The sequence below is a fragment of the Saimiri boliviensis genome, chromosome 6 (genome assembly GCF_048565385.1).
Source record: "Saimiri boliviensis isolate mSaiBol1 chromosome 6, mSaiBol1.pri, whole genome shotgun sequence".
In the NCBI taxonomy this organism is placed as follows: Eukaryota; Metazoa; Chordata; class Mammalia; order Primates; family Cebidae; genus Saimiri; species Saimiri boliviensis.
The window spans coordinates 120,483,276-120,511,047 of record NC_133454.1 but is presented as its reverse complement, the minus strand read 5'-3'; the positions used below and the strand labels follow the sequence as shown (position 1 = coordinate 120,511,047).

The window sequence follows — 27,772 nt, the reverse complement described above, 5'->3', positions numbered from 1 at the left end:
TTTACCTTGATTTATGCAAGACTTCTTTTTATTTTTTGAGATGGAGTTTCGCTCTTGTTACCCAGGCTGGAGCGCAATGGCGCGATCTCGGCTCACCGCAACCTCTGCCTCCTGGGTTCAGGCAATTCTCCGGCCTCAGCCTCCTGAGTAGCTGGGATTACAGGCACACGACACCATGCCCAGCTAATTTTTTGTATTTTTTAGTAGAGACGGGGTTTCACCATGTTGACCAGGATGGTCTCAATCTCTTGACCTCGTGATCCACCCGCCTCGGCCTCCCAAAGTGCTGGGATTACAGGCTTGAGCCACTGTGCCCAGCCGACTTCTAAACAATCTTTTTTTTTTTTTAGAGACAAGAGTCTCACTCTGTTACCCAGGCTGGAGTGCAGTGGTGCAATCTTGCCTGGTCTGGTCACCTTTTGTTAAAGAACAGGTTTTTGGTTTTTTTTCAAAAGAATGTTTTCTGGGCCGGGCACGGTGGCTCACGCTTGTAATCCCAGCACTTTGGGAGGCCGAGGCGGGTGGATCATGAGGTCAAGAGATTGAGACCATCCTGGTCAACATGGTGAAACCCCGTCTCTACTAAAAATACAAAAAAAAATTAGCTGGGCATGGTGGCATGTGCCTGTAATCCCAGCTACTCAGGAGGCTGAGGCAGGAGAATTGCCTGAACCCAGGAGGCGGAGGTTGTGGTGAGCCAAGATTGCGCCATTGCACTCCAGCCTGGGTAACAAGAACGAAACTCCATCTCAAAAAAAAAAAAAAAAAAAAAAAAGAATGTTTTCTGGCTGGGTAAGGTGGCTCATGCTTGTAATCTCAGCACTTTGGGAGGCTGAGGTGGACGGATCACCTAAGGTCAGGAATTCGAGACCAGCCTGGCCAACATGGTGAAACCCCATCTCTACTAAAAATACAAAAATTAGCCAAGTGTGGTGGTATGTACCTGTAGCGTAGTCCCAGCTACTTGGGAGGCTAAGGCAGGAGAATCACTTGAACCTTGGAGGCAGAGGTTGCACTGAGTCAAGATCATGCCACTGCATTCCAGCCTGGGAGACAAAGTAAGACTCTATCTCAAAAAACAAAACAAAACAAAACAAAACAAAACAAAAAACCAAGAAACTTGCCTTCTACACCCCCTCATTATCTTAACTACAAACATTTCTGTGGACTTCAACTCTTTAGGCAGAATTTAACCCTTTCAACCAGTTGCCAATCAGAAATCTTTAAATCTACCTACGACTGGCAAGGTGCCCCTTGTGAGATGTCCTGACTTTCTGGGCGGAATCACTGTACACCTTGCATGTATTGATTTATGTCTCTGATTGTAACTTCTGTCCCCATAAAATGTATAAAATCAAGCTGTAACCCAACCACCTTGGGCACATGTTCTCAGGACCTCCTGGGGCTATGTCATGGGTCATGATCCTCACATTGGCTCAGAATAAGAAGTCTCTTCAAATATTTTAGAGTTTAGCTTCTTTTGTCATCAACACAAGCATCATCAGTGTGAAATCTAACATTTATTTTAGGAGCTAGACTTAGATTGCAGATCTAAAGTAACAATTGGCATGTCCTTGTTTTATAGGAGGATACACATCTTGAAAGGGTTCAAAGCCTGTACACTTTGTGAAGGCAGTCATCTAAGGATGCCTGAGGCCTTTTTCCTTTCCCTGGGGGTCTGGGGTCTGGCTAATGCATAATGCTTTGACACAAGGCTGTGAAGTAACAGAAATTCATTTGAGGCCGGGCGTGGTGGCTCATGCCTGTAATCCCAGCACTGTGGAAGGCCAAGATGGGCAGATCATGAGGTCTGGAGATCGAGACCATCCTGGCCAACATGGTGAAACCCCATCTCTACTAAAAATACAAAAATTAGCTGGACGTGGTGGCACATGCCTATAATCCCAGCTACTTGGGAGACTGAGGCAGGAGAATCGTTTGAACCCAGGAGGCAGAGATTGCAGTGAGCCAAGATCGTGCCACTGCACTCCAGCCTGTTGACAGGGCGGGTGTAGTGGTGTGTACTTCTAGTACCAGCTATTTGGGAGGCTGAGGCAGGAGAATCACTTGAACCCTCGAGGTGGAGGTCACAGTGAGCCCAGATTGCACCACTGACTCCAACCTGGGAGACAGAGTGAGACTCCGTCTCAAAAAAAAAAAAAAAAAAAAGAAAAAAGAAAAAAGAAATTGCTTATAGCCATTTGGGAAAGGGGGGCAATGTTTTGTGACTCAGTCTCCAGGCTTAACTCTCCCTTTGGCATACGTTTGGGGGTCCTGAGATGACCCCCAGCTGAGGTCATTGCAGGCTAGCCAACCACCAATGGATCCCAAGGCCATCACAGCTGGCTAGCTGACCTGCAGCTGACCACACACACAAGGGAGCACAGTTGAAATCACCCACGCTTTTCCTTTCCCTATGTGTCCTGCTGCCTATGGTTGCTTTCATGCTTCAGTGTCATGGTTGAGTGTTTGTACCCTCAAAACCTCAAATATTTACTACCTGGCCCTTCTCAAAAAAAAAGCTTGCAGATCCTGCCAAAGCATCTCTGAAAGAACAAGTGTCACGGAGCAGCTTTCTGGTGTGAGACTGGGTGAATTAATGGCCCCCATTCTTATTCTTCCTGTATCCAGGCCTGTGGCATTGAAACTTTGTAGTACTTTTGAGATAGAGACAAGGCTTGGCTTTAGCTTACCCCCACTACAGCATCCTTTCACTATAGCATCCCCACTGACCACAAAACCCACACCTCTACCTTGCTGATGTACCCACTAAGGCCAAGGCTTTGGTCAAGCAAAGGAAATGGCCATTCTGTATGCTTCTTGTGCTCTCACAATGTTCAACCAGGACTTTTACTTAAAAAATTCTGGGTGCCAGGCACAACAGCTCACTCCTGTAATCCCAGCACTCTGGGAGGCCAAGGTGGGCGGATCACGAGGTCAGGAGACGAAGACCATCTTGGCCAACATGGTGAAACCCAGTCTCTACTAAAAGTAGAAAAATTAGCTGGGTGTGGTGGTGCGCACCTGTAGTCCCAGCTATTCGTGAGGCTGAGACAGGAGAATCACTTGAACCTGAAAGGCAGAGGTTGCAGTGAGCCGAGATCGCGCCACTGCACTCCAGCCTGGGCAACAAAGAGCAAGATTCTGTTTCAAAAAAATAAATAAATAAAATAGAATTCCAGGAACCGGCCTTAAGAGATTCAAAATATCAAACCAACATTATGTGTGGAGTGTCCCTCCTCAGGGAAGAATACAGACTTTCTGCCATTGGCCAGACCACCTGGCAGTCCATTATTCAAGATGACCTTCACAACCAGATGCTGACCTGCACACCCTACCCCTCATGCGCTTTGCCCAGCCCAGCCTACCTGCCCAACTCAAGGTCAATTCCAGTGCTTTGCCTAAGAAAAAAATCCCTGCAGGCTTTCTTCGGAGTCAGTGAGGGAACTCTCTTTCACTTGTGTTGTGTCCCTTATGCCCAAGCCTAAGCTCCAGTGAAGACTTGTCTGGGCAAACTCTTTTAGCCTCATGTCAGTTTCTATAGCAGAGTCTAAGAACTTGTGGTTGGTGGGCCGGGTGCGGTGGCTCACGCCTATGATCCCAGCACTTTGGGAGGCTGAGGCAGGCGGATCACTTGACATCAGGAGTTTGAGACCAGCCTGGCTAACAAGGTGAAACCCCTCTACTAAAAATACAAAAAAAAAAAAAAAAAAATTAGCCGGGTATGGTGGCAGGCACCTACAGTACCAGCTACTTCGGAGACTGAGGCAGGAGAATCACTTGAACCCAGGAGGCAGAGGTTACAGTGAGCCGAGATCATGCCACTGTACTCCAGTCTGGGCAACACAGCAAGACTTCATCTCAAAAAAAAAAAAACCAAAAACACAAAAAAAGGAACTTGTGGTTCCCACTTTGCTTCTGGGCTCAGAAGTCTAAGAGACACAATACAAGCACAGGCTTGAAATACAGTTGCATACGGGGCTTGCTGTTTCCTTCTCTGCCACGGTTGTGTGAGCACATCCAGGCTAGTCTGCAGGAGGCAAATCCTGTGAACCAGAGCTGAGTAACCTGTCACTCCAGCTGAGGTCACTGCAGGCTCGTCAGCCACCAATGGATCCCAAGGCCATCACAGCTACCTAGCAGACCTGCAGCTGACCATATACACGAGCGAGCCCTCTGAAATCACCCACTCAGCCTAGGTCAGCTGAACCCCAAGATAGAAAGCCAGACAGCTATTTATTGCTGTGTGCCCCTGAACTTTGGTGGTAGTCAGTTACAAAATAGAAACAGAAATAGAAGCTGGGCATGGTGGCTCATGCCTATAATCCCAGCACTTTGGGAGGTCGAGGCAGGCGGATCACCTGAGGTCGGGAGTTCGAGACCAGCCTGACCAACACACAGAAAGCCCGTCTCTACTAAAAATACAAAATTAGCCAGGCATGGTGGCACACGCCTGTAATCCAGCTACTCAAGAGGCTAAAGCGGGAGAATCACTTGAACCCGGGAGGCAGAGGTTGTGGTGAGCCAAGATTGTGCCACTGCAATCCAATCTGGGCAACAAGAATGAAAATCTGTCAAAAAAAAGAAAAGAAAAAGAGATAGAAAACTGATTGATACTATAAACATAGGAATTTTAAGAATTTCTTTTGCCAAAACTGGCTAAGGAATATTTTTATTCTTCTGAGGGCAGTTAAGGCTTCTGATAAGGAGAGTCTGAACAGAGCACAGAAATCTGAAACTCCAAGAGTAGGGGATGTGGCATCAGATTCCATCTTGAATTTCTGCTGAAATACTTTGTACTCATAATGGAACTCAGTGAAGATCTGTAGTTCATCTGTAGCTCAATCTTCCCTCTGGGTCAAGTAGATACTAAGTTAGACCTTGGCATGCCTCTTAACCATGAGACAGAGAGCCTCCACCATTTACGGAACAAGAATTCAATTTATTCTCTTTATAAAATGTTTTTAAAAAGTGCCTTGGGTATAAAAATCTAAATGTCTGCAGTGGGATCGGTCAGGAGCACGAAACTACCACTCTTCGCATCCTTTGGTCACTTGTGTGTAGTGCAAGGAAAGTGGGGGCTGGGAGGTCCTTCTGTCCCAGGCTAAATGAAGAGCTTCGCAAGGGTAAGAGCCACAGAACCCTCGGCAAAAAAGAAGGGTCAGGGAGAATGAATGGTACCGAGAGGAAGGGAAGGAAAGAGGGTAGGACAGAGGGAGGAGGCAAGGAAGGGATGTTGTACTGGAGACTGATGGGGAACACTCTAATTTGCAAGAGGGAGGATCTTCCTTTCTGAATGGTGAACACAACTGGTCTGAACCCTCCCTGGAAAGTCCAGCTGCTGACCCATGCATAGGGCAAACTCTCCCTGCAGGGCAGCAAATGTGGCTTCTATCAGGAAGGAAAAGCATCCATCAGTGTGACAAGAGGTCACCTTCGAACTTGCATGAACTCCTTGCGCAGCCACAAAGAGTCCTGGTAGAAGCGAGGGTCACCTAGTCTCACGGCTGTCCGTTTATAGAAGTAGCAGTACAACACTGCTGCTGCGGGAGGAAGCAGAAGAGAAGCCTCAGGGGTGCTGCTGAGTATCACTTCCGGGTAAGACAGAACCTGAGGCTGAGCAGCCCTGACTCCTGACTTCCCATGGTCTCCCAGCAAGGGCAGAGGCAGAAATCCCTCCTGTTTCTGGTGTGGCTGTTGCAACCACTGCAGGCCAACTGGGACAGGGCTGGGAAGCCAGAATCAAGGCCCTCACTGAAAGAGACACACGTGGGACCCAAGAGAGGCCTGACTCTGCTCTGGTCCTTACCTAGTCTCTGGAATACAAACAGCGTTTGAAGTCCATCTGTCCATATGAAGCTGTTGGAGTTTTTCCAGCGTAAGTTCTGAAGGTGATATGAGGAGACACAGAAAGGTTAATGGCCACATGAGGCCCCAATATCTCCAACTTGGTTAGCTGCAGAGATGCTAGTTGGTTTAAAATCGTGCTAACCTCTCCCTCCTTTCTACAACCCCAACAAGTGTTTCTCGAAGGAGCCTCAAGCTCCCTGTTTTGCTGCAAAGGGAATATCCTTCTAACTTTGAGGGAGGAAGTATGAACTAAGTTATTTATCCTCTTTCATTCCGTAACCTTTGCCAAGGAGAAACGATATATTCATTATCTCAGGAGTTCAGCTGGTCACTGTCTTGCCTGGAAAATCGCTGGCTCAGCTCCTGTCAGATAAAGCCTTTGGTGGACTCAGGGTTTAATGAGATTAACAGCTTTATAGTATAAAGCCAGGACCTATTTTGGCTCCGAGCACAGAATCCTCTTGAGGAAGCACCCACAGACGTTGGTGTTGCTCTGCTTGTTTCCAGGGAGCTCTACTTCTCTCTGCAGAATCACAAGCGCAACCTATCAGGGGGTTTGGGTGTGAAGGTGGCTTTCATAATGAAGTGACTAGAGAACCCTGAGGTTTTAATGGGTTCAACTGAAATGAGTACGTGAGAAACATATGAGATACCCAAAGAGCTGGAAAAATCTGTGAAGCAGAAGAAATCTGAAACCATGGACACTGGATCTGATCTGAGGCCTATGTTAGAAGGAAAGGAGGCATCTTGGAGGTTGGTTCTCCTAGTTAAAGTGATGAGAACTCGGCAGAGGGCAGGGAGCACTCAAGGGCGAGCAGCAATCCTGCTTGGCTACTTCCCAGAAACATCCACTGCCTGCAGAATTAGCCACGGGGCACTGACGCCTAAGAAGAACCTGTGTCAACATCCACCTGCCCATATAGCTCATGATGAAACACATTCAACTACATGTTTTAGCCCTGGTAGGCCTGTTTAGGGCAAAGGTGAACTGAACGTTCTGGAAGAGTCCCGTGACTCTTAGACAAGGCTGTTTTTCAACACATAAGGTTGGTCAAGAGTACCTTATGAAACTCACATGCCGAGAGCTCCAGCCCAGACCACTTTCATTTCACCTGTTTCCTATGAAGGATTGTGTCAGATGTCAAAGAATGAAGCTGGGTTCCCAGAGAAAAGATAAACCTACCCCTTTAGGGATTCAAGAATTCAGAGTTCAGTCCTGGCACAGTGGCTCAGCCCTGTCAATCCAGCACTTTGGCAGGCAGAAACAGGAGAATTGCTTGAGCTCAGAAGATCAGCCTGAGTAACATAGTAAGACCCCATCTCTATTTAAAATTCAAATTAAAAAAAGAATTCAGACTTCCACTCTTACCATGACCCAGACATGAAGGGAGATGCTGAGGGCAAAGTACACAGCTGTCAGGATGATAGTCCCTTTGAACTTATGGAACAGGAGGTTGACCAGGCCAGCCTGGAAGACGAAGGTGTTGAAGAACATGAGGAAAATGATGATGATGTTGAAGAGGATTGCAATATCCTGGATGCTGCAGACATAAGAAAAAGTACAACCAATGGAGGCCTGCGTGAGGACCCAAGAGCAGGCCCTGTGTTCTGAGGGACACCACAAGGCCTGTCCTTTCCTGTGAGATAGGCATCTGATATCTTAAACCCTTGCACAGATAACAAATGACATGAAGCTAAAATTACCTGAAATTACCCACTGGCTCCGTCAGTTGGGTTGCAGTCCACAGACAAGGATTTCCTGCTCTGACACTCTTTTTATTTTTAAAAATTTCTTCCAGGCCGGGCGCGGTGGCTCACGCCTGTAATCCCAGCACTTTGGGAGGCCGAGGCGGGTGGATCACGAGGTCGAGAGATCGAGACCATGCTGGTCAACAAGGTGAAACCCCGTCTCTACTAAAAATACAAAAAACTAGCTGGGCGTGGTGGCGCGTGCCTGTAATCCCAGCTACTTAGGAGGCTGAGGCAGGAGAATTGCCTGAGCCCAGGAGGCGGAGGTTGCGGTGAGCCAAGATCGCGCCATTGCACTCCAGCCTGGGTAACAAGAGTGAAACTCCGTCTCAAAAAAAAAAAAAAAAAAATTTCTTCCATACCTATTCCTGTAGAAGATTCTCTAGCCTTTTTTTTTTTTTTTTTTTTTTTTTTTTTTGAGAGAGGGTCTCATTCTGTTGTCCAGGCTGGAGTACAGTGGCATGATCATTGTTCACTGCAGCCTCAACTTCCTGGGCTCAAGTAATCCTCCCTCCTCACCCTCCTGAGTAGCTAGGACCACAGGTGTGTGCCACTATACTCAGCTAATTAAAAAAAAAAATTCAGCTCATGCCTGTAATCCCAGCACTTTGGGAAGCCAAGGTGGGCGGATCACTTGAGGTCTGGAGTTCAAGACCTGCCTGGCCAATATGGCAAAACCTAGTCTCTACTAAAAATACAAAAATTAGCCAGGCATGGTAGTGCATACCTGTATTCCCAGCTACTAGGCAGGCTGAGGCAGGAGAATTGCTTGAACCCAGGGGGGCGGAGGTTGTAGTGAGCTGAGATTGTGCCACTACACTCCAGTCTGGCAACAGAGCTAGACTCTGTCTCAAAAAAAAATTTTTTTCTTTTTTAGTAGAAACGAGGTCTTACCATGCTGCCCAGGCTATCTGACACACTTAACATATTAATAATAAACCGACTACGCACTTTTGAAAAGCTGGTTTCTGCTGGGCGCACTGGCTCACGGCTGTACTCCCAGCACTTTGGGAGGCTAAGGCAGGCGGATCACAAGGTCAGGAGTTCAAGATCAGCCTGGCCAATATGGTGAAACCCGTCTCTACTAAAAATACGAAAATTAGCTGGGCATGGTGGCAGGTGCTCGTAATCCCAGCTACCCGGGAGGCTGACGCAGGAGAATCACTTGAACCTGGGAGGCAGAGGTTGCAGTGAGCTGAGATCGTGCCACCGCACTCCAGCCCTGGGCAACAGAGCAAGACTCTGTCTCAAAAAAAAAAAAAGCAAAGCTGGTTTCTTCTCTGTCTAAAAAATGCCAGCCCTGTCTGTCACATAACCTGGTCCTGTCAGACAATCTCATCTAGCAAGATAAGAATGTACTTCCCTTCACGAGGTAGAGAGATCGATACCATCCTGGTCAACATAGTGAAACCCCGTCTCTACTAAAAATACAAAAAACTAGCTGGGCGTGGTGGTGTGTGCCTGTAATCCCAGCTACTTAGGAGGCTGAGGCAAGAGAATTGCCTGAGCCCAGGAGGCAGAGGTTGCGGTGAGCCGAGATCGCGCCATTGCACTCCAGCCTGGGTAACAAGAGCGAAACTCCGTCTCAAAAAAAAAAAAAAAAAAAAAAGAATGTACTTCCCTGATCTTTGCATGGCTAGTACCTTTGTGCCATTCAAGTTGCAGTTCAAATGTCCCGTTCTGAAAGACATTCCTTTAACCCTACTACCAAAAGTAACCCTCCTCTCCTTACCCCAATGACTCCATATCGACTGTATGACATCACTATCTGAAATGATCTTATTTCTCTCTGTGTATTCATTGTCTTTCTCCATTAGGATGGAAACCCAAGAGCAGGAACTCGTCAGATTTACTTGTCATGGGTTTAGGCCCATGAATATTTGTAGAATGAAGAAAGATCAAGTCCAAGACTATGGTTTTCAGCTTAGAGATTGCCTCCTGGAGTCTATAAATTGTGGAGAATTAATGCTAATAGTTTCCATCCTACGGGATTTACATACATAGTATTAATATGGTTGTCCTGCCGTTTTTTTTTCTTTTAATATCATTTTTTAAATTTCTTTTTTAAAGATGGAGTTTCACCATGTTGGCCGGGCTGGTCTTGAACTCCTGACCTCAGGTGATCTGCCCACCTCAGCCTCCCAAAGTGCTAGGATTACAGACGCGAGCCACCGCGCCCGGCTTGTCCTGCCATTTTGTAATCCTCTTTCGTGGCAGACAATATTTCTGCTCACAAATGGAGAAAATGACAGGCTCAGCAGTCTGACTCTAATTTCCTATGTAAACTGGTCTCCTTATCCCCAACCCTCATTAGAAGTATATAAAGGTTGGGTGTAATGGCTCACACCTGTAATCCTGGCACTCTGAGAGGCTGAGGTGGGCAGATCACTTGAGCCCAGGAGTTCAAGACCAGCCTGGGCAACAAGGCGAAACCACTACAAAAAATTAGCTAGGCATGGTGGTGCAAGCTTATGGCCCCAGCTACTAGAGAGGCTGAAGTGGGAGAATCACCTGAGACCGGGAAGCTGAGGTTGCAGTGACTCATGATCACGCCACTGCACTCCAGCCTAGGCAACAGAGCATACCCTGTCTCAAAAAAAAAAAAAAAAAGTATATGTAAACAGGACCTGTGACCCTACCTATATACCATGGGAAAACCCAGGACAATGTTAAGTTTTATCTTCCCTGATATAGTTCTAGTAACAACTGGTTTCTGTTTTTTGTTTTTTGTTTTTTTTTTGAGATAGGGTCTTTCTCTGTCACCCGGCTGGAGTACCATGGCATGATCATGGCTCTCTGTAGCCTTGAACTCCTGAGCTTAAGCAATCCTTCCACCTCAGCATCCTCAATCACTGAGATTACAGGTGTGTGGCACCATGCTGAGCTAATTAAAAAAAAATTGTATTAGGTAGAGACAGGGTCTTGCTATGTTGCCCAATCAGGTCCTCAAACTTCTGGCCTCAAAAGATCCTCCTGCCTTGGCCTCCCAAAGTTCTCCGATTAAGAGCATGAGCCACCACACCCAGCCTATTAATAACTTTAAGACACTAAATCACGACTGTCAGGGCCTTTGAATTGCTTGGGTTCAGCTTTCCAGAATGCCTTGCTGCACTCACATGAAGAGTACGAGCTGGACGACAGGAGCCTTTCGGAGCAGCTCTGAGAAGGAATTGACAAAGAGGTCATAGGACAGCAGCAGGAACTGCAGAGAGAGCACCAGGCTGTAGTTACTGGTCTGGAGCATCTTCTTTCTGTTTTCTTGGGCCCCCAAGGGCACATCCCACAGTTCGCCAGAAAACAGCTCCTGGTTATCTCCCCACCACTGAGGGAGAGGCTTCTAGTTCCTTTGAATCAGAGCTGTTTCCCTTGCTTTACGGCAAGGACCTGTTGGGGCAATAAGAAAAGCAAGGTTAGAAATGTATTAAGACTGGGCTGGGCACAGTGGCTCACGCCTGTAATCCCAGCACTTTGGGAGGCCAAGGCAGGCGGATCACCTGAGGTCAGGAGTTTGAGACCAGCCTGGCCAACATAGGGAAACCCCGTCTCTACCAAAAATTCAAATATTAGCTGGGCATGGTGGCTTATGCCTGTAGTCCCAGCTACTCGGGAGGCCGAGGCAGGAGAATCACCTGAACCCAGGAGATGGAGGTTGCAGTGAGCCAAGATCGTGCCACTGCACTCCAGCTTGGACAACAGAGTGAGACTTCATCTCAAAAACAAAAGAAAAGAAAAGAGAAAAAGAAATGTACTAATACCACAAACACTAAGGACCTACTGTGTGCCAGGCACCATTCCAGTTGCATGGGATACTTTAGTGAACAAAACCAGCAACCATAAAAACCCCAAGAAGTCATTTCTTCTAGGACCTTCAGCAACCTTTCTTCATGCCTGGAACCTTCTAAATGCAGAGCTGTCTCTAACCAAAGGAATCCAGTTGTATTACTGAGAAGAAAGACTGCCTGGTCATGCAGTAGCAGTGGTAGTAAAAATGGCAGCAAATCCTTATACATTGGTTACAATGTGCCAGGGAGTGTTCTACAAGCACATGAGGTAGATGATATAATATATTATTACCTTCCCCATTTTACAGATAAGAAAATTGAGGCCAAGAGAGGTAAAATAATTTGTCCAAGATCGCATCATTAGTAAGTGGCAGAGCTGGTATTCAGATCCAGGCAGCCTGGGTCCAGAGTTTGTGTTCTTAACTACTGGACTAAACTGTCTCTTTCTTAACTGATATACTGATATATAGGCAGGAAAAATGCTGGCACCAAAGTGTGAAGTGCTGTAAGCAGAAAAAGCAGAGAGGAAATAGGGCCCTCCTGGAAAGCTTACGTTTAAGGTAGCAACACAGTGACAGCTGTCTTTCTTTTCATCTATTCCAAGACCCACAGGTTGCTCTGGGGGGTGTCCTATGACCCTGCTGCTGTGCCAAATCTATAAAGAAATTTCAAAATGCTTTGGACTGTTAGTGATTAAATTAGCATCTGTAAAATGTTTCGCAATTTATAAGCTCTTTTCATATTTCTAACCTTATACTTAATCCTACAACCATCTTAAGAAGCCATTATAATGCATATAATCCCCATTTTACACAGAGGCTCTGGAAGGTTAAGGCACCTCCTCCACCTCAGGTGGTGAAGTTCCACCTACTAGATGTATGTAACTAGTTTCCACATTCATTAAAAAAAAAAAAAAATATATATATATATATATATACGTATATATCGTATATATATATTTATATACATATATACGTATATATGTAAATATATATACGCATATATATACGTATATATAAATATTATATATGTATATATGTATATATTTTTTATATATATACGTATATATATATAAATATTATATATACGCATATATATACGTATATATATATAAATATTATATATATACGTATATATATGTGTATATATATATGTATTTTTGATATGGAGTCTCGCTCTGTTGCCCAGGCTGGGGTAAAGTGGCACGATCTCGGCTCACTGCAACCTCCGCCTCCCAGGTTCATGTGATTCTCCTGCCTCAGCGTCCCGAGTAGCTGGGACTATAGACACGTGCCACCACGGCCGGCTAATTTTTTGTATTTTTAGTAGAGATGGGGTTTCACCGTGTTAGCCAGGACGGTCTCGATCTCCTGACCTCATGATCCGCCCACCTCGGCCTCCCAAAGTGCTGGGATTACAGGTGTGAGCCACCGCGCCCGGCCGCATTAAATAATAGGTACCCACACCACGATAATCTTGTCAACCAAGATCATTTCCTTCAATCTTCTCTACAACTGCAAGGTGAGAATTATTACCATTCTACAGGAAAGGACACAGGAGTCAAAATTCAAGGCATTCCTCCGGGTCTGAAGTCAGCAGAACCGGGCTTCATAACTGAGTGTGACGCCAAACCCGTGCTCTTAACCACTACTCACTGGGGCTGTTTGGGGGATCCGTTATGCAGAAACACCCAAGGCTCTCTCTACGTACGACGATCCTCTCCAGTTTAGGGCAGTGGGGATTCGCAAGCTCATGAAGCTCTTTAATTCGTCTACCGCTACCTGCCGCCTTCCCTTTGTACCCAGAGCAGTATTCCTCACGCCTCCCAATCCACTTAAAAACCGGGCTTCCTCGGCAAACAACAACAACAACAACAAAGCATAAAAACCCAAGCCCAAAACAACAGCACCAAAAATTCTGACTTCTGGTCACTTAACCCACTCTTCGTCGTGCATTCTCACCTCCAAACCCCAACGTCGGTTGTCATGGGGACACCCTCCCGGCTTCCGGAAGCCGGCTTTAAATTCCGGAAGTAGATGGCGGACGCTGGCCCGGTCTTCCTCCCTCCGCTCTGTGGCCAGCCCGGCCGCCATGTTGGAGCTTCTGCTGTCCTGCGCCCGGCCGGCTCCGGGCCCTCACAGCGTAGCAACCAGCTGACTTAGGGCTCCCGCCCACGCTGCGCGCGACCTTGCTGAGAGCAGGCTCGTGGTGGGAGGTCGCGTTCACCTGAACATTTCCGCCTCCTCAGGATGGAGTATGAGGGGCGGGGCTGATGCATCGCAGCAGTCCTGGACCCTGACTTTGGACTTGGAGAAGAAACGCCCAGGAGGAACGGGAGTTAGGGTGCTAGCACCTTGGCGTATTGAGAGCAGGCCTCCCCGGGTTCCGGACTTCACTTCCCAGGAGGCCTCGCGCGCCACCGGAAATGCTGCGAGCCTATAAGGCGAGGCTACGCCCGCCCGTCCGCTTTAGAGTGGCATTGCCAGCCAGTTGTTCCGGGCAGGTGTCTTCTGCATCTCCTAGGAGCCTCGGGAGCTGTAGCTCCGGCGCCTGGTGGCGAGAGGCGGGTTCCAGAGATCCCAGCCCCACTTCGTCCCTCTGTGGTTAGGGGTGAGAAAGAGTCCGGGCTGTGAGTTCAGGGACCTGGGTTCGAATGCTGGCTCCGCTGCTATCTCGCTTCGCACTGTCGCGACCCCCTTGCTCGGCCTCAAGTTGCTCTTTTAGGAAGTAGGCTCCTTTCTCTGCGCTCTTTCTTCCAAGGTAGTGGTTATAAAGGCACGAAAGCTCCTCAGAGGGTGCAGAAAGACGGAGCTCCTTGCCCCAATTTTCACCCGTTGTTAGCTGGGGTGAACAGCCAGCAGAGGGGCCAGGGATCACCCCTCGAGTGCCTGGAACGGTTCTTTGGACACCTGAGACGGACCTGAGCACAGGCTGAAGTCTGGGTCTGTAATTATTCCGGTGCTAAGGGCAACCTTGTTTACCTACTACCTTGGCTGGAATATTGAACCCCTCACTCCTGACTTCCGACTTGAACAAAAGCTACCTTTGAGGATAAGGAATCCTCAGAGCTGAGAGGGAGTGGACCCGAATTCCTGTACTAGCTCTGCCACTTTCCTTGGCCAAGTCGTTTTCTTGTTTTGGGCCCCAGTGTCACAGTGTTTTTGATTTGTAAGATGAGAGTTTAGGACTTAGGTATTCTAAGTCTGGTCCTGAAGATTCTTAAAGTCCCCCAGTCCATCGGGGAGGGAAAGCAACAACGATTTTCTGCCTTTTCGTTTATTTGTAGTTCTAAATTCTAAAAGTTACGCTGTAGGCCGGGCGCGGTGGCTCAAGCCTGTAATCCCAGCACTTTGGGAGGCCGAGGCGGGTGGATCACGAAGTCAAGAGATTAAGACCATCCTGGTCAACATGGTGAAACCCCGTCTCTACTAAAAATACAAAAAACTAGCTGGGCGTGGTGGCTCGTGCCTGTAATCCCAGCTACTTAGGAGGCTGAGGCAGGAGAATTGCCTGAGCCCAGGAGGCGGAGGTTGCGGTGAGCCGAGATCGCGCCATTGCACTCCAGCCTGGGTAACAAGAGCGAAACTCCGTCTCAAAAAAAAAAAAAAAAAAAAAGTTACTCTGTATAGCCTTTTTCTAAGACTAAGGGGATGGGAACTAGCATTTCTTACCCCTGTACCTGACCTGTTTTAGCTCAGCCGGGAGAATCCTTTTTTGTCAAGGAATTAATAGTATTTTGTGATGTGAACATTATCTGAAACTCAGGCTTCAGTGTCCATAAATAAGTATTACTGGAACACAGCCGTGCTCAGTTGTTAATATATGTATGTGGCTGCTCTTTCACAGGCAGAATTGATTACATAGTTGTGACAGAGACCATGTGTTCTACAAAGCCTAGAATACTGACTACCTCGACCTTTACAGAAGACCTTGCTGACTCCCGCCTTACAACAGAGCCTCCTGGGGCTCTGCAAAGTGAGGGCACAACAGGAGGCCAAAGCATGGTGAGCACACCCTGGGATCACAACCCAAACTGACCTCTTAGAACAAATGAGAGGATGTTTTCAAGCATTTGTATTACAGTTTTCACTGCTTTTTGTTTGTGTTTGAGACAGAGTCTAGCTCTGTCACACAGGCTAGAGTGCAGTGGTTCGATCTCGGCTCACTTCAGCCTTCTCCTCCTAGGCTCAAGCCATCCTCCCACCTCAGCCTCCTGAGTAGCTGAGACTACAGGAGCACACTACCACACCCAGCTAATTTTTTATTTTTTATTTTTTTTGTAGCGATGAGGGCTCACTGTTGCCCAGGCTGGCCTGGAACTCCTGGGTATTTATGTATTTATTTATTTTTAGAGTCTATCTCCGTTGCCTAGGCTGCAGTGCAGTGGCGCGATCTTGGCTCACTACAACCTCTGCCTCCTGGGTTCAAGCAATTCTCGTGCCTCAGTCTCCTGAGTAGCCGGGACTACAGGTGCATGCCACCATGCCCGACTAATTTTTGTATTTTTAGTTGGGACAGGGTTTCACCATGTTGGTCAGGCTGGTCTCGAATTCCTGACTTGAGGTAATCCACCTGCCAAGGTCTCCCAAAGTGCTGGGATTACAGGTGTGAGCCACCGTACCCTGCCTGGAACTCCTGGGTTTAAGTAATCCTCCTGCTTTAGCTTCCCCATAAAGTGCTGGGTTTACAGGCGTGGATCACTGTGCTGGCCCTTCACTGCATTTTTCCTTTTCTCCTGCTTTGCTCTATTTCAGGAGGTAGGAGGGCTTACCTGTATATTGTGAGCAGAGCTTATCTGTATATTGTGAGCAGAGCAATATAACTTTCCACCTCTCTGTCAGGAAAGTGTGGTCAGGGTCTATTCTAAGTCTGTTACAGAGCAGTAAACAGGACCTCTTCTACAGTGTGGCTACAGATCCTTTTGGACTGCATTTACTTTTTTCTTTTGCAAAGAAAAAAAAAAAACAGTTGTGGAAATAGATACTGTCAAATGAGTGAGCCTGATGATCAATATCTCTTATGTTTCAGTGAGGGATGGAGAGTGTTTTAGGTGAACATCTGGTGACCTGAAACGTCCTCTGCCCTTGGAGGAATTGAGGGGGCAGTTCTGAGGCTGGGTAGCAAATCTCTGAGTTATACAGTTGAGTCACAAAACTTCTAGGAAGCTGGTGGCATGATTTTCTCGTGACAGCTTCAAGGAAACTTTTCCCTCTAGCCCTTGGACCTTCCTTTCTTTTTTTCTTCTTCTTCTTCTTCTTCTTCTTCTTTTTTTTTTTTTTTGAGACAGAGTCTTGCTGTCTTACCCAGGCTGGAGTGCAATGGCATGATCGTGGCTCTCTGCAACCTCTGCCTCCCGGGTTCAAGAAGCAATCCTCCTGCCTCAGCCTCCCTAGTAGTTGGGATTACAGGCACGTGCCACAACACCCACCTAATTTTTGTTTTTGTTTTTGTTTTTGAGACAGAGTCTCACTTTGTTGCCCAGGCTAGAGTGCAATGGCTCGATCTCAGCTCACTGTAACCTCCGCCTCCTGGGTTCAAGTGATTCTCCTGCCTCAGCCTCCTGAGTAGCTGGGACTACAGACATGTGCTACTATGCCCAGCTAATTTTTGCATTTTTAGTAGAGATGGGGTTTCACCATGTTGGTCAGGCTGGTCTCAAACTCCTGACCTCGTCATCTGCCCACCTCAGCCTCCCAAAGTGCTGGGATTATACTATGAGCCACCATGCCCTGCCATTTTTGTATTTTTAGTAGAGACTGGGTTTCACTACTAAAAACTGCTTACTCAATTTTTCATGTTGGCCAGGCTGGTCTCGAACTCCTAACCTCAGGTGATCCACCCGCCATAGCCTCCCAAAGTGGTGGGATTACAGGCATGAGCCACCATGCCTGGCCATTTTTGTATTCTTAGTAGAGATGGAGGTTTCACCATGTTGGCCAGGCTCATCTTGAACTCCTGACCTCAGGTGATCAGGTGATCCAACTGCCATGGCCTCCCAACATGCTTGTATTGCAGGTGTGAGCAATCCTGACCTCGCCAGGACCTTCCTTTCTCAGAGATTACTGCCAACTTGGGTCACTTTGTGAAAGTATGGCATCTTTTCATGATTAGATGGACCCCTAGCATGGGGAGAGCTGGCATGGCATGGCATGGCATTGCATGGCTGAGGGCCACTGAGAGGCCTGGGCAGGCAAGAGAAACATGAGCCACAGGTTTTTGTTAGCAGTTAGAATCAAGTGCTATGATGGTAATGACTAAAACTTCTTTTTTTTAAGACAGAGTTTCACTCTCATTGTCCAGGCTGGAGTGCAATGGCACAGTCTCAGCTCATTGCAACCTCTGCTTCCCCTGTTTAAGTGATTCTTCTGTCTCAGCCTCCCGAGTAGCTGGGATTACAGGCATGTACCACCACACCTGGCTAATTTTGTATTTTTAGTAGAGATGGGGTTTCACTATGTTGATCAGGCTGGTCTCCATCTCCTGACCTCAGGTGATCCACCTGTCTTGGCCTCCCAAAGTGCTGGATTACAGATGTGAGCCACTGTGCCCAGCCAAGAATTCTAATACTTGACTTCTACAATGTGCTACATACATTTACTCACTTGATCTAACAACCTGTGGTCAAGGAAGAAGAATGGGCCTTGAGGCTAAATAAACATAGAAAGATTTGAAACTCCCTACCCACTCACTGGGTCCTAATGCTGATTACTTAATCTCCATGAGCCTTAGTTTTCTCATGGAAAATATGCCTTCCACGGTTAAGAGTAAATGGGATCTTGTGTCTTCAATATATTTTTTTTTTGACAGAGTCTTGCTCTTGTTGTCTAGGCTGGATTGCAGTGGCATGATCTCAGCTCACTGCAACCTCCACCTCCCAAGTTCAAGCAGTTCACGTGTCTCAGCCTCCCGACTAGCTGGGATTACAGGTGCCTGCCACCACGCCCGGCTAATTTTTTTTTTGTGTATTTTTAATAGAGACAGGGTTTCATCGTAATGGTCAGGCTGGTCTCGAACTCCTGACCTCAGGTGATCTGCCCTCCTTGGCCTCCCAAAGTGCTGGGATTACAGGCATGAGCCACCACACCTGGCAGTGTTCGATATTCTTATTGTTCAGTTATTCTTATTGCCATGCTTTTCTTGTAGGTAGGTCCTGCAAATGTTAAGTGATTTGCTCAAGGTGCCCATTTTGCAGGAACTGGAGCCCAGACCAGTTCTCTGAGTCTATCATTAGGGCTAAAGGTGAGCAGTCAAGTGTTTTACCTCCATGGGGGCTATCGGCTATTTCTTCTCTGTTAGCTGGTTCAGCATGAGGGCCCTCAAAGCAGGAAGCCACATTGTTGCCTTCTTGGTATGAGTCCATGGGACAGGGTGACTCCCTCGAACCCTGTGCCCGAGCTGCTTACATATTAGCTGAAAGCAGGGCCAGCCCTGCCGCTTTGCCCACTTGCGTGGCATTTAAGAGCAACTGCTCAGGCCGGGCGCGGTGGCTCAAGCCTGTAATCCCAGCACTTTGGGAGGCCGAGGCGGGTGGATCACGAGGTCAAGAGATCAAGACCGTCCTGGTCAACATGGTGAAACCCCGTCTCTACTAAAAATACAAAGAATGAACTGGGCATGGTGGCGCGTGCCTGTAATCCCAGCTACTCAGGAGGCTGAGGCAGGAGAATTGCTTGAACCCAGGAGGCGGAGGTTGCGGTGAGCCGAGATCGCGCCATTGCACTCCAGCCTGGGTAACGAGCGAAACTCCTTCTCAAACAAACAAAAAACAACAACAACAACAAAAAAAAAGAGCAACTGCTCAGGGCTTTATTTGTCATTCCCGAAACCAGGGTTGGTTTCTGGATTTATCAAGGACTTGCGGAAATCTCAAAATAAACCTCTTGCTTTCTAGACCATGAGTTGTTGCTTCCTCTTTTCTTCTCTGGACTTTCCCCAGAGGAAGAGAAAGCAGAAGTCTCAGGCCTGGAGACAGCTGAGGGGCATCACCTGGTTTGAGGTGTGGAATGTGGGCAGTGGAGTGAAGGCCTGCTTACCTCTCCAGTGAGGACTAGCCCCATAGAGCTCACTCTCCGGGGAAGAACTTTTCTGTGGAAGTGGGAGCCTATGGGACTCCTTCCTGTCTAGTGTAATGTGGGGGATTTCCTCCTTTCAGATTGTAATTTTTGCCTCCTCATGTTAGAACCCAGAGCCTGGGCATTCCGGTGATTTAGCCTGGACTTTGATTCCTGTCCCCTTTTTCCTAGGGGATATGGGGTGGTAATTCTTTACCCTCTGGTCCTGTGAGGGGAGACTAATTCCAGGACTCTGGGCCGTGGCATCTGTCCTTCTCCAGGGCCAGCCACAGCCTTGAGCTTGCTCCTCTGTCTGAGCACTGCCAGGTGCTGGGGTGTGGCCTCAGTCATTGTAGCTGAAGATCAGGCCCACTCAGGCATTGAGGCCTCAAGGGGGCGGTGCCTAGGCTGATGCAGGGGAACTGAAGCAAAAAGATTCCATCCCACAGGCCAAGAGCGGAATCAGTGTCACCTCCTTTAGCCAGAGTACTGGGCACACCTGAGCCAGTGGAAACTTGTGACTTCTCCTCCTAGGAGTGCATCATCAGAATGGCGTCAGGATGGTTCTACCTGTCCTGCCTGGTGCTGGGGTCCCTGGGCTCCATGTGCATCCTCTTCACTGTCTACTGGATGCAGTACTGGCGTGGCGGCTTTGCCTGGAATGGCAGCATCTACATGTTCAACTGGCACCCAGTGCTTATGGTAGCTGGCATGGTGGTATTCTACGGAGGTGGTGAGTAAGAGGTCAGCAAGGGAGGCGGGATAGGGCTCAGGCAGGGCCAACCTGCACTTTCCCTCTCCAAGGCTGGCCTTTGTCAATATTAGGTTTGCGGCCATGGTGGTAGGGTGGGGTGAGCTGTCACTGGACCCAGCTGTCATTTTGAGGAGGAAGTGGTTAAGACTGGGGGTCTCAGAAGGGTGGCCTCACAGATACTCTAGGGCAGGAGTTGGCAAACTTTCTGTAGAGGGTCAGATGATAAATATTGGAGTTTTGCCAGACATGTAATCTGCGTAGCAGCTACTCAGCTCTGCCACTGTATTGTGAGAACAGCCTTAGACAACACATAAACACATAAGTGTGACTTACATGTTCCAATAAAGCTTTATTTGCAAACATAGGTAGTGAGCTGGATTTGGCCTTTGAGCTGCAGTTTTATAACCCCATCTCTAGAAAACAGGAGATTGAACCCTTTCATAGACTTGCTTGCTCTTCTGAGATCCATCTTTTTTTTCGTTTTTTGAGATAGAATTTCATTCTTATTGCCCAGGCTGGAGTACAATGACGCGATCTCAGCTCACTGCAAACCTCCACCTCCTGGGTTCAGGCCATTCTCCTGCCTCCGCCTTCTAAGTAGCTGAGATTACAGTTGCTCATCACCATGCCCAGCTAATTTCTGTATTTTTTAGTAGAGATGAGGTTTCACTATGTTGGTCAGGCTGGTCTGGAATGCCTGACCTCATATGATTCACCCAACTCTGCTGCCTCCCAAAGTGCTGGGATTATAGGCGTGAACCATCGCACCCAGGGTGGGATCCATCTTTGTAATCTTTGCCCCATGCTTTCCAATCTGTGCCTTGGGGTCCAGGTGAGCCTCATTTCCCCCACTTGTAAAATGGCAATATTGATGCCATTGATGATAGCAGCTTACCATGTGCAGTTCACATGTATCATCCCATTTTGTTCTTAAAAGTTTGTAAGGTGGGCTATACTGCTATATCCATTTTACAGATGAGGAAATTGAAAGTTAGAGAGGCCAAACAGCTAAGAGACAGTGCCTGGATTTGGACCTATGTTGCCTGACCTTAGTGCCTGTGTTCTTGACAGCCAGCCTCAGTTGTGACAATTCAGTTTGATGAAATAATAACTGTCACAATGCTTTTTAGCCCAGAAACTGTAAACAAGCTGAATTTATTTTTGTAAAAATAGAATGATAGGTCCAAGAAACCTGCTTCCCCCCTCCACATGTTTTTTGTTTTTTTTTGAGACAGTTTCGCTCTTGTGATCCAAGCTGGAGTGCAGTGGCGTGATCCCAGCTCACTGCAACCTCCACCACCCAGGTTCAAACACTTCTGCCTCAGCTGCCCAAGTAGGTGGGATTACAGGCACACACCATCATGCCGGGTTATTTTTCTGTATTTTTAGTAGAAATGGGGTTTCACCATGTTAGCCAGGCTGGTCTTGAATTCCTGACCTCAGGTGATCCTCCCACCTTGGCCTCCCAAAGTGTGGGGATTACAGGCGTGAGCCACTGTGCCCGGCCACTTTTTTTTTTTTTTTTTTTTAAAGAGACAGGGTTTCCCTCTTTTTCAGGCTAGAGTACGGCGCCATGACCATAGCTTGCTGCAGCCTTGAACTCTTCGGCTCAAGTGATCCTCCCACCTCAGCCTCCTGAGTTGCTGAGAGTATAGGCATGTGCCACCACGCCTGGGTAATTTATTTTTTTATTTTTATTTTTTGTAGAGACAGGATCTTGCCATGTTGCCCAGGCTGGTCTTGAACTCCTCCTAAAGTGCTAGCATGAGCCACCATGCCCAGCCCTCCTTCCTTATTAATTTGAATCTATTTATTTATTTATTTATTTATTCATTTCTCTCTGTGGCCCAGGCTGGATTGCAGTGGCGTGATCATAACTCACTGTAACCACAAACTCCTGGCCTCAAGCAGTCCTCCCACTTTGGCTTCCCAAAATGTGCTGCAATTACAGGCATGAGCCACCATGCCCAGCGCCTCCTCCCTGCATGGCTGACTGTTATCCCACAGATCGTTGGAGGAGTGAAGACGCCAAGGAGTTGATACCAGTGCTTTAGCATTTCCTGTTCCCTTTCTGGGAAGCTGTGTATAATCCTATCAGGGTTACTCCCTGATGTCTGGATGGGCATGAGGGGAGAGGCTGAGCCCTGGGCCCACTCTCTCCTGCAGCATCGCTGGTGTACCGTCTGCCCCAGTCATGGGTGGGGCCGAAGCTGCCCTGGAAACTCCTCCATGCAGCACTGCACCTGATGGCCTTCGTCCTCACTGTTGTGGGGCTGGTTGCTGTCTTTACGTTTCACAACCATGGAAGGATTGCCAACCTCTACTCCCTGCACAGCTGGCTTGGCATCACCACCGTCTTCCTCTTTGCCTGCCAGGTGGGTTCTCTCTCCCCTCCTCCTCAGGGTTCCCAGAGCCATGAGCTCTGGGTGGGTCTTCACTTGCATGAGTACCAAATATTCCTTCTGCTTATTGCCTGGAGAGAGCCTTGCAGGTCGTATTCTGTTGAATCAGTTTGTTCAAGGGCTGTGGGAGGTCAGTGGCCTGAACTTACCCTGTCCTTTTATCCTTCCCACTGCCCGTCTGTCCTCCCAGAGCCCCCTCTGCTAACTTTGTCATGGCACATACCATGCTGACTCAATCAGCCATCTCACTCCCACTTTCCCCACTCCCACCTCTCTGTGAACCAAAAGAATTCTAGAAGTGGTTTCTGTATTCCGATCTCAGGCCTGTGCAAGTGTGGAGTTTTATGAGCAAGGACTGGAAGGAAGCAGAGACAAACAAGGCAATTGGGTTTGCTGGGAGTGATGTGGGAGCTAAGCATGTCATTTACTGTTCTTGTTTCATGGGTAATAGGCCCCAATGGCAGTGGGCAATGCCTGGTGGTGGGCAGTGCCTGGCGGTGGGCAATGCCTGGTGGGAGGGTGTGAGTTGTGAAAGAAGAGCCAAGGAGATGGGGAGGAGGCGCTGGTGGGGTGGGGTGACCGGATGTGCTGTGGTCACATACAGCCCCGTCAGGTGTGTCCTCCCTTTTGTCCACAGTGGTTCCTGGGCTTTGCTGTCTTCCTCCTGCCCTGGGCCTCCGTGTGGCTGCGCAGCCTCCTAAAACCTATCCACGTCTTTTTTGGAGCCGCCATCCTCTCTCTGTCCATTGCATCTGTCATTTCTGGCATCAATGAGAAGCTTTTCTTCAGTTTGTGAGTGCAGTGGGGTCCCCAACCCTAAGGTGAAGAGGAGGGAATGGGGTCTTCAAAAGACACACCCTATCATCATAGGACTCACCCAAGGGAGGAGAGCTTTTGGGTTTGGGCCCATTCCTGATCTTGAAGGTAACAGAATTGATCTTTCTTTAGGTTGAAATTGGTAAGTCAGCAAATATGTATTGAACATCAGTTTGATTTAGCACCTACTGTGTGAACTGTCCTAAGCACCTTACATTTAATCCTCTCAGCCACCCTACCTCATTGGTATTGTTGTCATTGCCATTTTCAATTGAGGGAACAGATTCTGCAATAGGACTGTTCAGGGGGAAAAAATGAGGGACAGAGGAGTGATGTAACTTACCAAGGGCACACAGCTAGTCAGTGGCAGAGCTGGGACTCAGGTTAGGCAGTCTGACTCTAGAGCCTGCACGCCTGGCCACCACTGTCCATTCCGAGGCAATGGAGTGTAGTGAAAAGCAACTAGGACTTGAGGTCAGACCTCGATTTCAATCTTGGCTTTGCCATTTACTAGTTAGGCAACCTTGGGCAAGTTGATTTCATTCCTTTGAGCTTCAGTTGCCTCATGGGTAAAAAGGATTATTACAGCTAGGTGCAGTGGCAGGCATCTGTAGTCTCAGCTACTTGGGAGGCTGAGGTGGAAGGATTATATAAGCCCAGGAGTTTGACTTGGGCCAGGGCAACATAGCAAGACCCTCTCTATCTCCTCACCCCCACCCCCCACCACAAGAGACTGTATCTCACTCTGCTGTCTAGGTTGGAGAGCAATGGTGCGACCATAGCTCACTGCAGCATCAAACTCCTGAACTCAAGCGATCTTCCCGTTTTAGCCTCCCAAGTAAGCTAGGACTACAGGCATGTACCACCTTACCCAGCTAAGTTTTATTTTTGTAGAGACAGGATCTCACTATGTTGTACAGGCTGGTCTCGAACTCCTAAGATGAAGCAGTCCTCATGCCTTGGCCTCCCAAAGTGCTGGGATTACAAGAGTGAGCCACTGCACCTGGCCCATTTTACAAATATTTGCAGGGACTTAGAAAGGGTATTAAAATTGCAGATCACACGTGGCCACGGCAAGTTTTTCTCACCCTCTCTTAGTGACATCGAGTCTCCCACTGGACAGAAATAGGTGGAAAAATCTCTCAAGAGCTCACACTGTTTTGTCATCTTCAGGAAAAACAGCACCAGGCCATACTCCAGCCTTCCCAGCGAGGCTGTCTTTGCCAACAGCACCGGGATGCTGGTGGTGGCCTTCGGGCTGCTGGTGCTCTACATCCTTCTGGCTTCAACTTGGAAGCGCCCCGAGCCAGGGATCCTGACCGACAGACAGGTATGGGTTCTGGTCCCACATTCCAGGGTGGGACAGGGCCAGGTCTAGAGAAGGATCTCCCAGGAAAGGCTCAAGAGGACTAACCCAGTGGCACAGTGGGAAACCAAGTAGCTTGAGGGTGGAGTTAGGGTGGCTGATGGGGAGCACTGGTCCCAAAACAGCCTATCCCAGCGAAACTCTCTGGGGCTCCCTAGGGTCTGCCCATTGAGAAACAGAATTTCCCTTCCAAATTGCTGTGGTTCTGTGAGATGAAGTGTGGCCTTACCTTCTTCCCCAAGGAAGGGCTTGACTATATGCCAAGGGTGTGTGATTTCTCCTTTCCCAGCCTTGGGGCTAGTCTAGTGGGCTGGGTGCTTGGTGACAAGCTGAGTGCTCGAAGCGGGTCTTGAAGGGATCCAGGGAGATGGGGTATGTACCAGGTCAGGGACTTTGGGGCTTCCCTGAGAGATTTGGTGGCTTGTGTGGGGACCACCCTGCAGGTTGGGGGTCTGTCTGAACGGCTTGGGCCTGGGGTGACTCCCGCATCCTGTCATTAACTCCTGGGCATCTGCCTGTCTTTCCAGCCCCTGCTGCATGATGGGGAGTGAAGCAGCAGGAAGGGGTTCCCAGGAAGTCCTGGTGCTGCAGCCTGTGCTCCTCAGAAGCTCTGCGCTTCCCAGGCTCCCAGCTGGCTTCAGCAGACGACTTTCTTCGAAGTCCCAGACTTCTCGCCTGGGTGCTGAGCCTGCCTTCTCCAGCCACTTGCTGCCTGTCTGCTTTTCTTGGTGGCTTTGGCTTCTGCACTCCTTGGCATCAGCTTCTGAGGTCCTCTGTTCACACGAGGTCCTCCTTGCCCTGGCCACTCCTGCTGCTCCTGCCTGAAGAAATCAGACTGATTTCCGCTTAAGACTCCTGGGGGTGTGGTGAAGAGCTGGGACTCATGTGCAGTCCACGACATGAACCATGAGGGAGGTGAGGTATCTGTCTGCTTCCCCAACAAAGGCATGCATTTCAGTTAGGCCGCCCTGCCATGGAGCAGGCTTCATCTGCTCTGCCATCCAGCCCCATCTGGTTGTGAGGTGGGGTGGAGACATCATGGAGTGATTGCAGGAGAAGTAGGGAGTGGCGGCCCATGCAGCTTCCGCTGAGGAGCTGACTGCTGTGAGCTGTTGTATTTTGTATTGCTACTCTGAGTCTGCGTGTATTGTGAATGTGCGGTTCTACCTCTTCCAGCTGCTGCTACAGCTGAGGCCTGGATCCCGGCCTTTCCCTGTGACTTACATGCCTGTCACCAGCAGGCAGCCCTGTGAATCCTGGTAACCTGCTCTCCCAAGAGCAGAGCCTGTCCCCAGATGGCTCAATAGTAATGAGTAACAGAGGTGGCTGTGGACTTCCTTTACTTCCCCTTGCTGGATCAGGGCCTTCCTGCCTTCTGCTGGGTAGGGCCCCAGCCCCTCTGATCACGCTGCAGCACATCATGCAACTGATGCCAAAGTTGTGGGGTCCTATGTGCAACAGAGCCCTGGGAGCTACTGCTTGCCTTCAGAGGGGTTCCTTGCTGAGACCCACATTGCTTCACCTGCCCCCATCATGGCTGCTTGCCTGTCTCAACCAGAGTTCTGTGCCATGCTGGAGCTGGAGCTGTTGCTCTTCTTCAGAGGAAACGGGGTGGGGAGAGGGAAGGGTCTTGCTTCTCTTCTAAGTGTTGCTGCTGTGGCTTTTTTGCCTTCTCCAAAGAAGCCCTGCCAGGTCCCAGGCTCTAGACTGCTGTGCTTAGTAGGCAAGTGAGAAGCCTGGGGTCTGGAGTCCACCTACTCTCTAGCAGCATTAGCATCCTACTCCTGGCGACATCAGGCCAACTGTCCACCCCAGCTTCACGTTGCCAGATGTTGGCAGAAGGGCTAATACTGAATGTCCTGATTGGCTGGAGCCTTCAAAGCCACTGGGATGTCCTCCGTGCACCTGGGTCCCATGACCAGCTCCCTGTCTCCACAGGGGTAGGCATTTCACTAGTTTTTGAAGCTCAAGTTTCATTAACTATGTTAAGAATCAAAGCTGTCTTTGTCTGTTTAGGCTGCTATAAGAAAAATAAAATAGGCTGCGGGCTCAAACAACAAGCGTTTATTTCTCACGGTGCTGGAGGCTACAGACATCTAAGATCAAGGCGCTGGCAAATTTGGTGTGAGGCAAGTGCCAGCTTCCTCAGAGACCGTCTTCTCACCATGACCTCACACGGTGGAAAGGGTGTGAGAGCTCTGGGGCCCCACTCTTATAACCCGGTCACATCCAGGGGCCCCACGTCCTAACACTATCATAGTGGGGTGAGCGTTTCAACACAGGAATCTGGGGTGGGGAGGGCACAAACGTTCAGTCTCTAATATGACCCTCTGATGTAATGATGCTGTGGTCAAATGAGTTCTGGCCAATTTGTAAAAGCCTCAGGACAGGTCTGACCCTCACAGCCCTAAGGAGGGGCCAACCGGAAGGCACCAGAGATCCACATGATTCTCTGTCTTAATGGAGTCACATGTGTGGATTCACATGCAGTTCATTTATGTGCCGATGTCCTTGATAGCTAATGGCATATGCTTATCTCACGAGGAAGGAAATTTTTCCTATTTCATAATCTGGGAAAACAAGACTTAAAAAGGGTAAGTGACTACTGGCTTGAGGTCACCCAGCCAGGAAATGGCAGAGCTGGGATCTACAGGCCACCATCTGAGGCCAACCTCCTTCCCAGCTGATGGGCACATACCCCTGTGCACTTGGATACCTTGTGGTCAGGGACGTACGGTACAGCTGACAGACAGGACCCTGGGTAGAGAAGCCCAGCCACTGCGGGAGCCCACAGCCAAATTTAGGCTAAGTAGGTGACGGGGGTTTGGGGGGGCGGGCAGGAGGCTCTTTCCCGTGATAACCGTAACTCCAGTGAGTGAGCACTTGGACTGTGCTGAGCTTCATCTTCATCAGCATATTTGAATGCTTTCATGTCTCGGTGAGGTGGGTACCGTTCTGATTTTAGAGATCCCAGGGGGCTAAAAAATAGGCCTTAGCTCATG

At 48.6% G+C, this 27,772-nt stretch overlaps 2 protein-coding genes across 12 annotated transcripts; one reads left to right on the top strand and one right to left on the bottom strand.

Annotated features, from left to right (window-relative positions):
• Positions 1-194: 194 nt before the first annotated feature.
• On the bottom strand, positions 195-13,427 carry TMEM138 (transmembrane protein 138). Of its 5 annotated transcripts, XM_039470771.2 has the most exons (6): positions 13,343-13,427; positions 13,037-13,227; positions 10,716-10,983; positions 7,220-7,391; positions 5,810-5,885; positions 4,580-5,543 (listed from the first exon to the last, which is right to left on the bottom strand). In XM_039470771.2, the coding sequence occupies exons 3-6, from the start codon at positions 10,841-10,843 to the stop codon at positions 5,431-5,433; spliced, it is 489 nt and encodes a 162-aa protein (XP_039326705.1). In that variant the 5' UTR covers positions 10,844-10,983; positions 13,037-13,227; positions 13,343-13,427; the 3' UTR covers positions 4,580-5,430. The 5 variants fall into 5 exon arrangements, with proteins under 5 accessions (XP_074257663.1, XP_039326705.1, XP_003920247.1 ...); XM_074401562.1 differs by lacking the exons at positions 4,580-5,543; positions 13,037-13,227 and adding an exon at positions 195-4,571; XM_003920198.3 differs by lacking the exon at positions 13,037-13,227.
• Positions 13,428-13,846: 419 nt separating this feature from the next.
• On the top strand, positions 13,847-26,830 carry CYB561A3 (cytochrome b561 family member A3). 7 transcript variants are annotated; one of them, XM_074401559.1, is made up of 7 exons: positions 13,847-13,991; positions 18,525-18,620; positions 19,967-20,165; positions 22,353-22,561; positions 23,226-23,380; positions 24,578-24,734; positions 25,947-26,830. In XM_074401559.1, the coding sequence occupies exons 3-7, from the start codon at positions 19,982-19,984 to the stop codon at positions 26,031-26,033; spliced, it is 792 nt and encodes a 263-aa protein (XP_074257660.1). In that variant the 5' UTR covers positions 13,847-13,991; positions 18,525-18,620; positions 19,967-19,981; the 3' UTR covers positions 26,034-26,830. The 7 variants fall into 7 exon arrangements, with proteins under 7 accessions (XP_074257660.1, XP_039326701.1, XP_039326703.1 ...); XM_039470767.2 differs by lacking the exon at positions 18,525-18,620 and adding an exon at positions 15,228-15,385; XM_039470769.2 differs by lacking the exon at positions 18,525-18,620 and adding an exon at positions 15,228-15,385 and having other exon boundaries at positions 13,847-14,010.
• The last annotated feature ends 942 nt before the right edge of the window (positions 26,831-27,772 follow it).

What these genes read in the sequence shown, in the direction of transcription:
- TMEM138 (XM_039470771.2), bottom strand. Translation starts at nt 10,843, where the DNA reads ATGCTCCAGACCAGTAACTACAGCCTGGTGCTCTCTCTGCAGTTCCTG. An exon ending in CCCTTCATGTCTGGGTCATG is followed by an intron (nt 5,886 to 7,219) that starts GTAAGAGTGGAA and finishes TATCACCTTCAG; the next exon opens with AACTTACGCTGGAAAAACTC. An exon ending in GTTTGTATTCCAGAGACTAG is followed by an intron (nt 5,544 to 5,809) that starts GTAAGGACCAGA and finishes TTCCTCCCGCAG; the next exon opens with CAGCAGTGTTGTACTGCTAC.
- CYB561A3 (XM_039470767.2), top strand. Translation starts at nt 15,260, where the DNA reads ATGTGTTCTACAAAGCCTAGAATACTGACTACCTCGACCTTTACAGAA. An exon ending in TCTTCCTCTTTGCCTGCCAG is followed by an intron (nt 22,562 to 23,225) that starts GTGGGTTCTCTC and finishes TTTTGTCCACAG; the next exon opens with TGGTTCCTGGGCTTTGCTGT. An exon ending in GAGAAGCTTTTCTTCAGTTT is followed by an intron (nt 23,381 to 24,577) that starts GTGAGTGCAGTG and finishes TGTCATCTTCAG; the next exon opens with GAAAAACAGCACCAGGCCAT.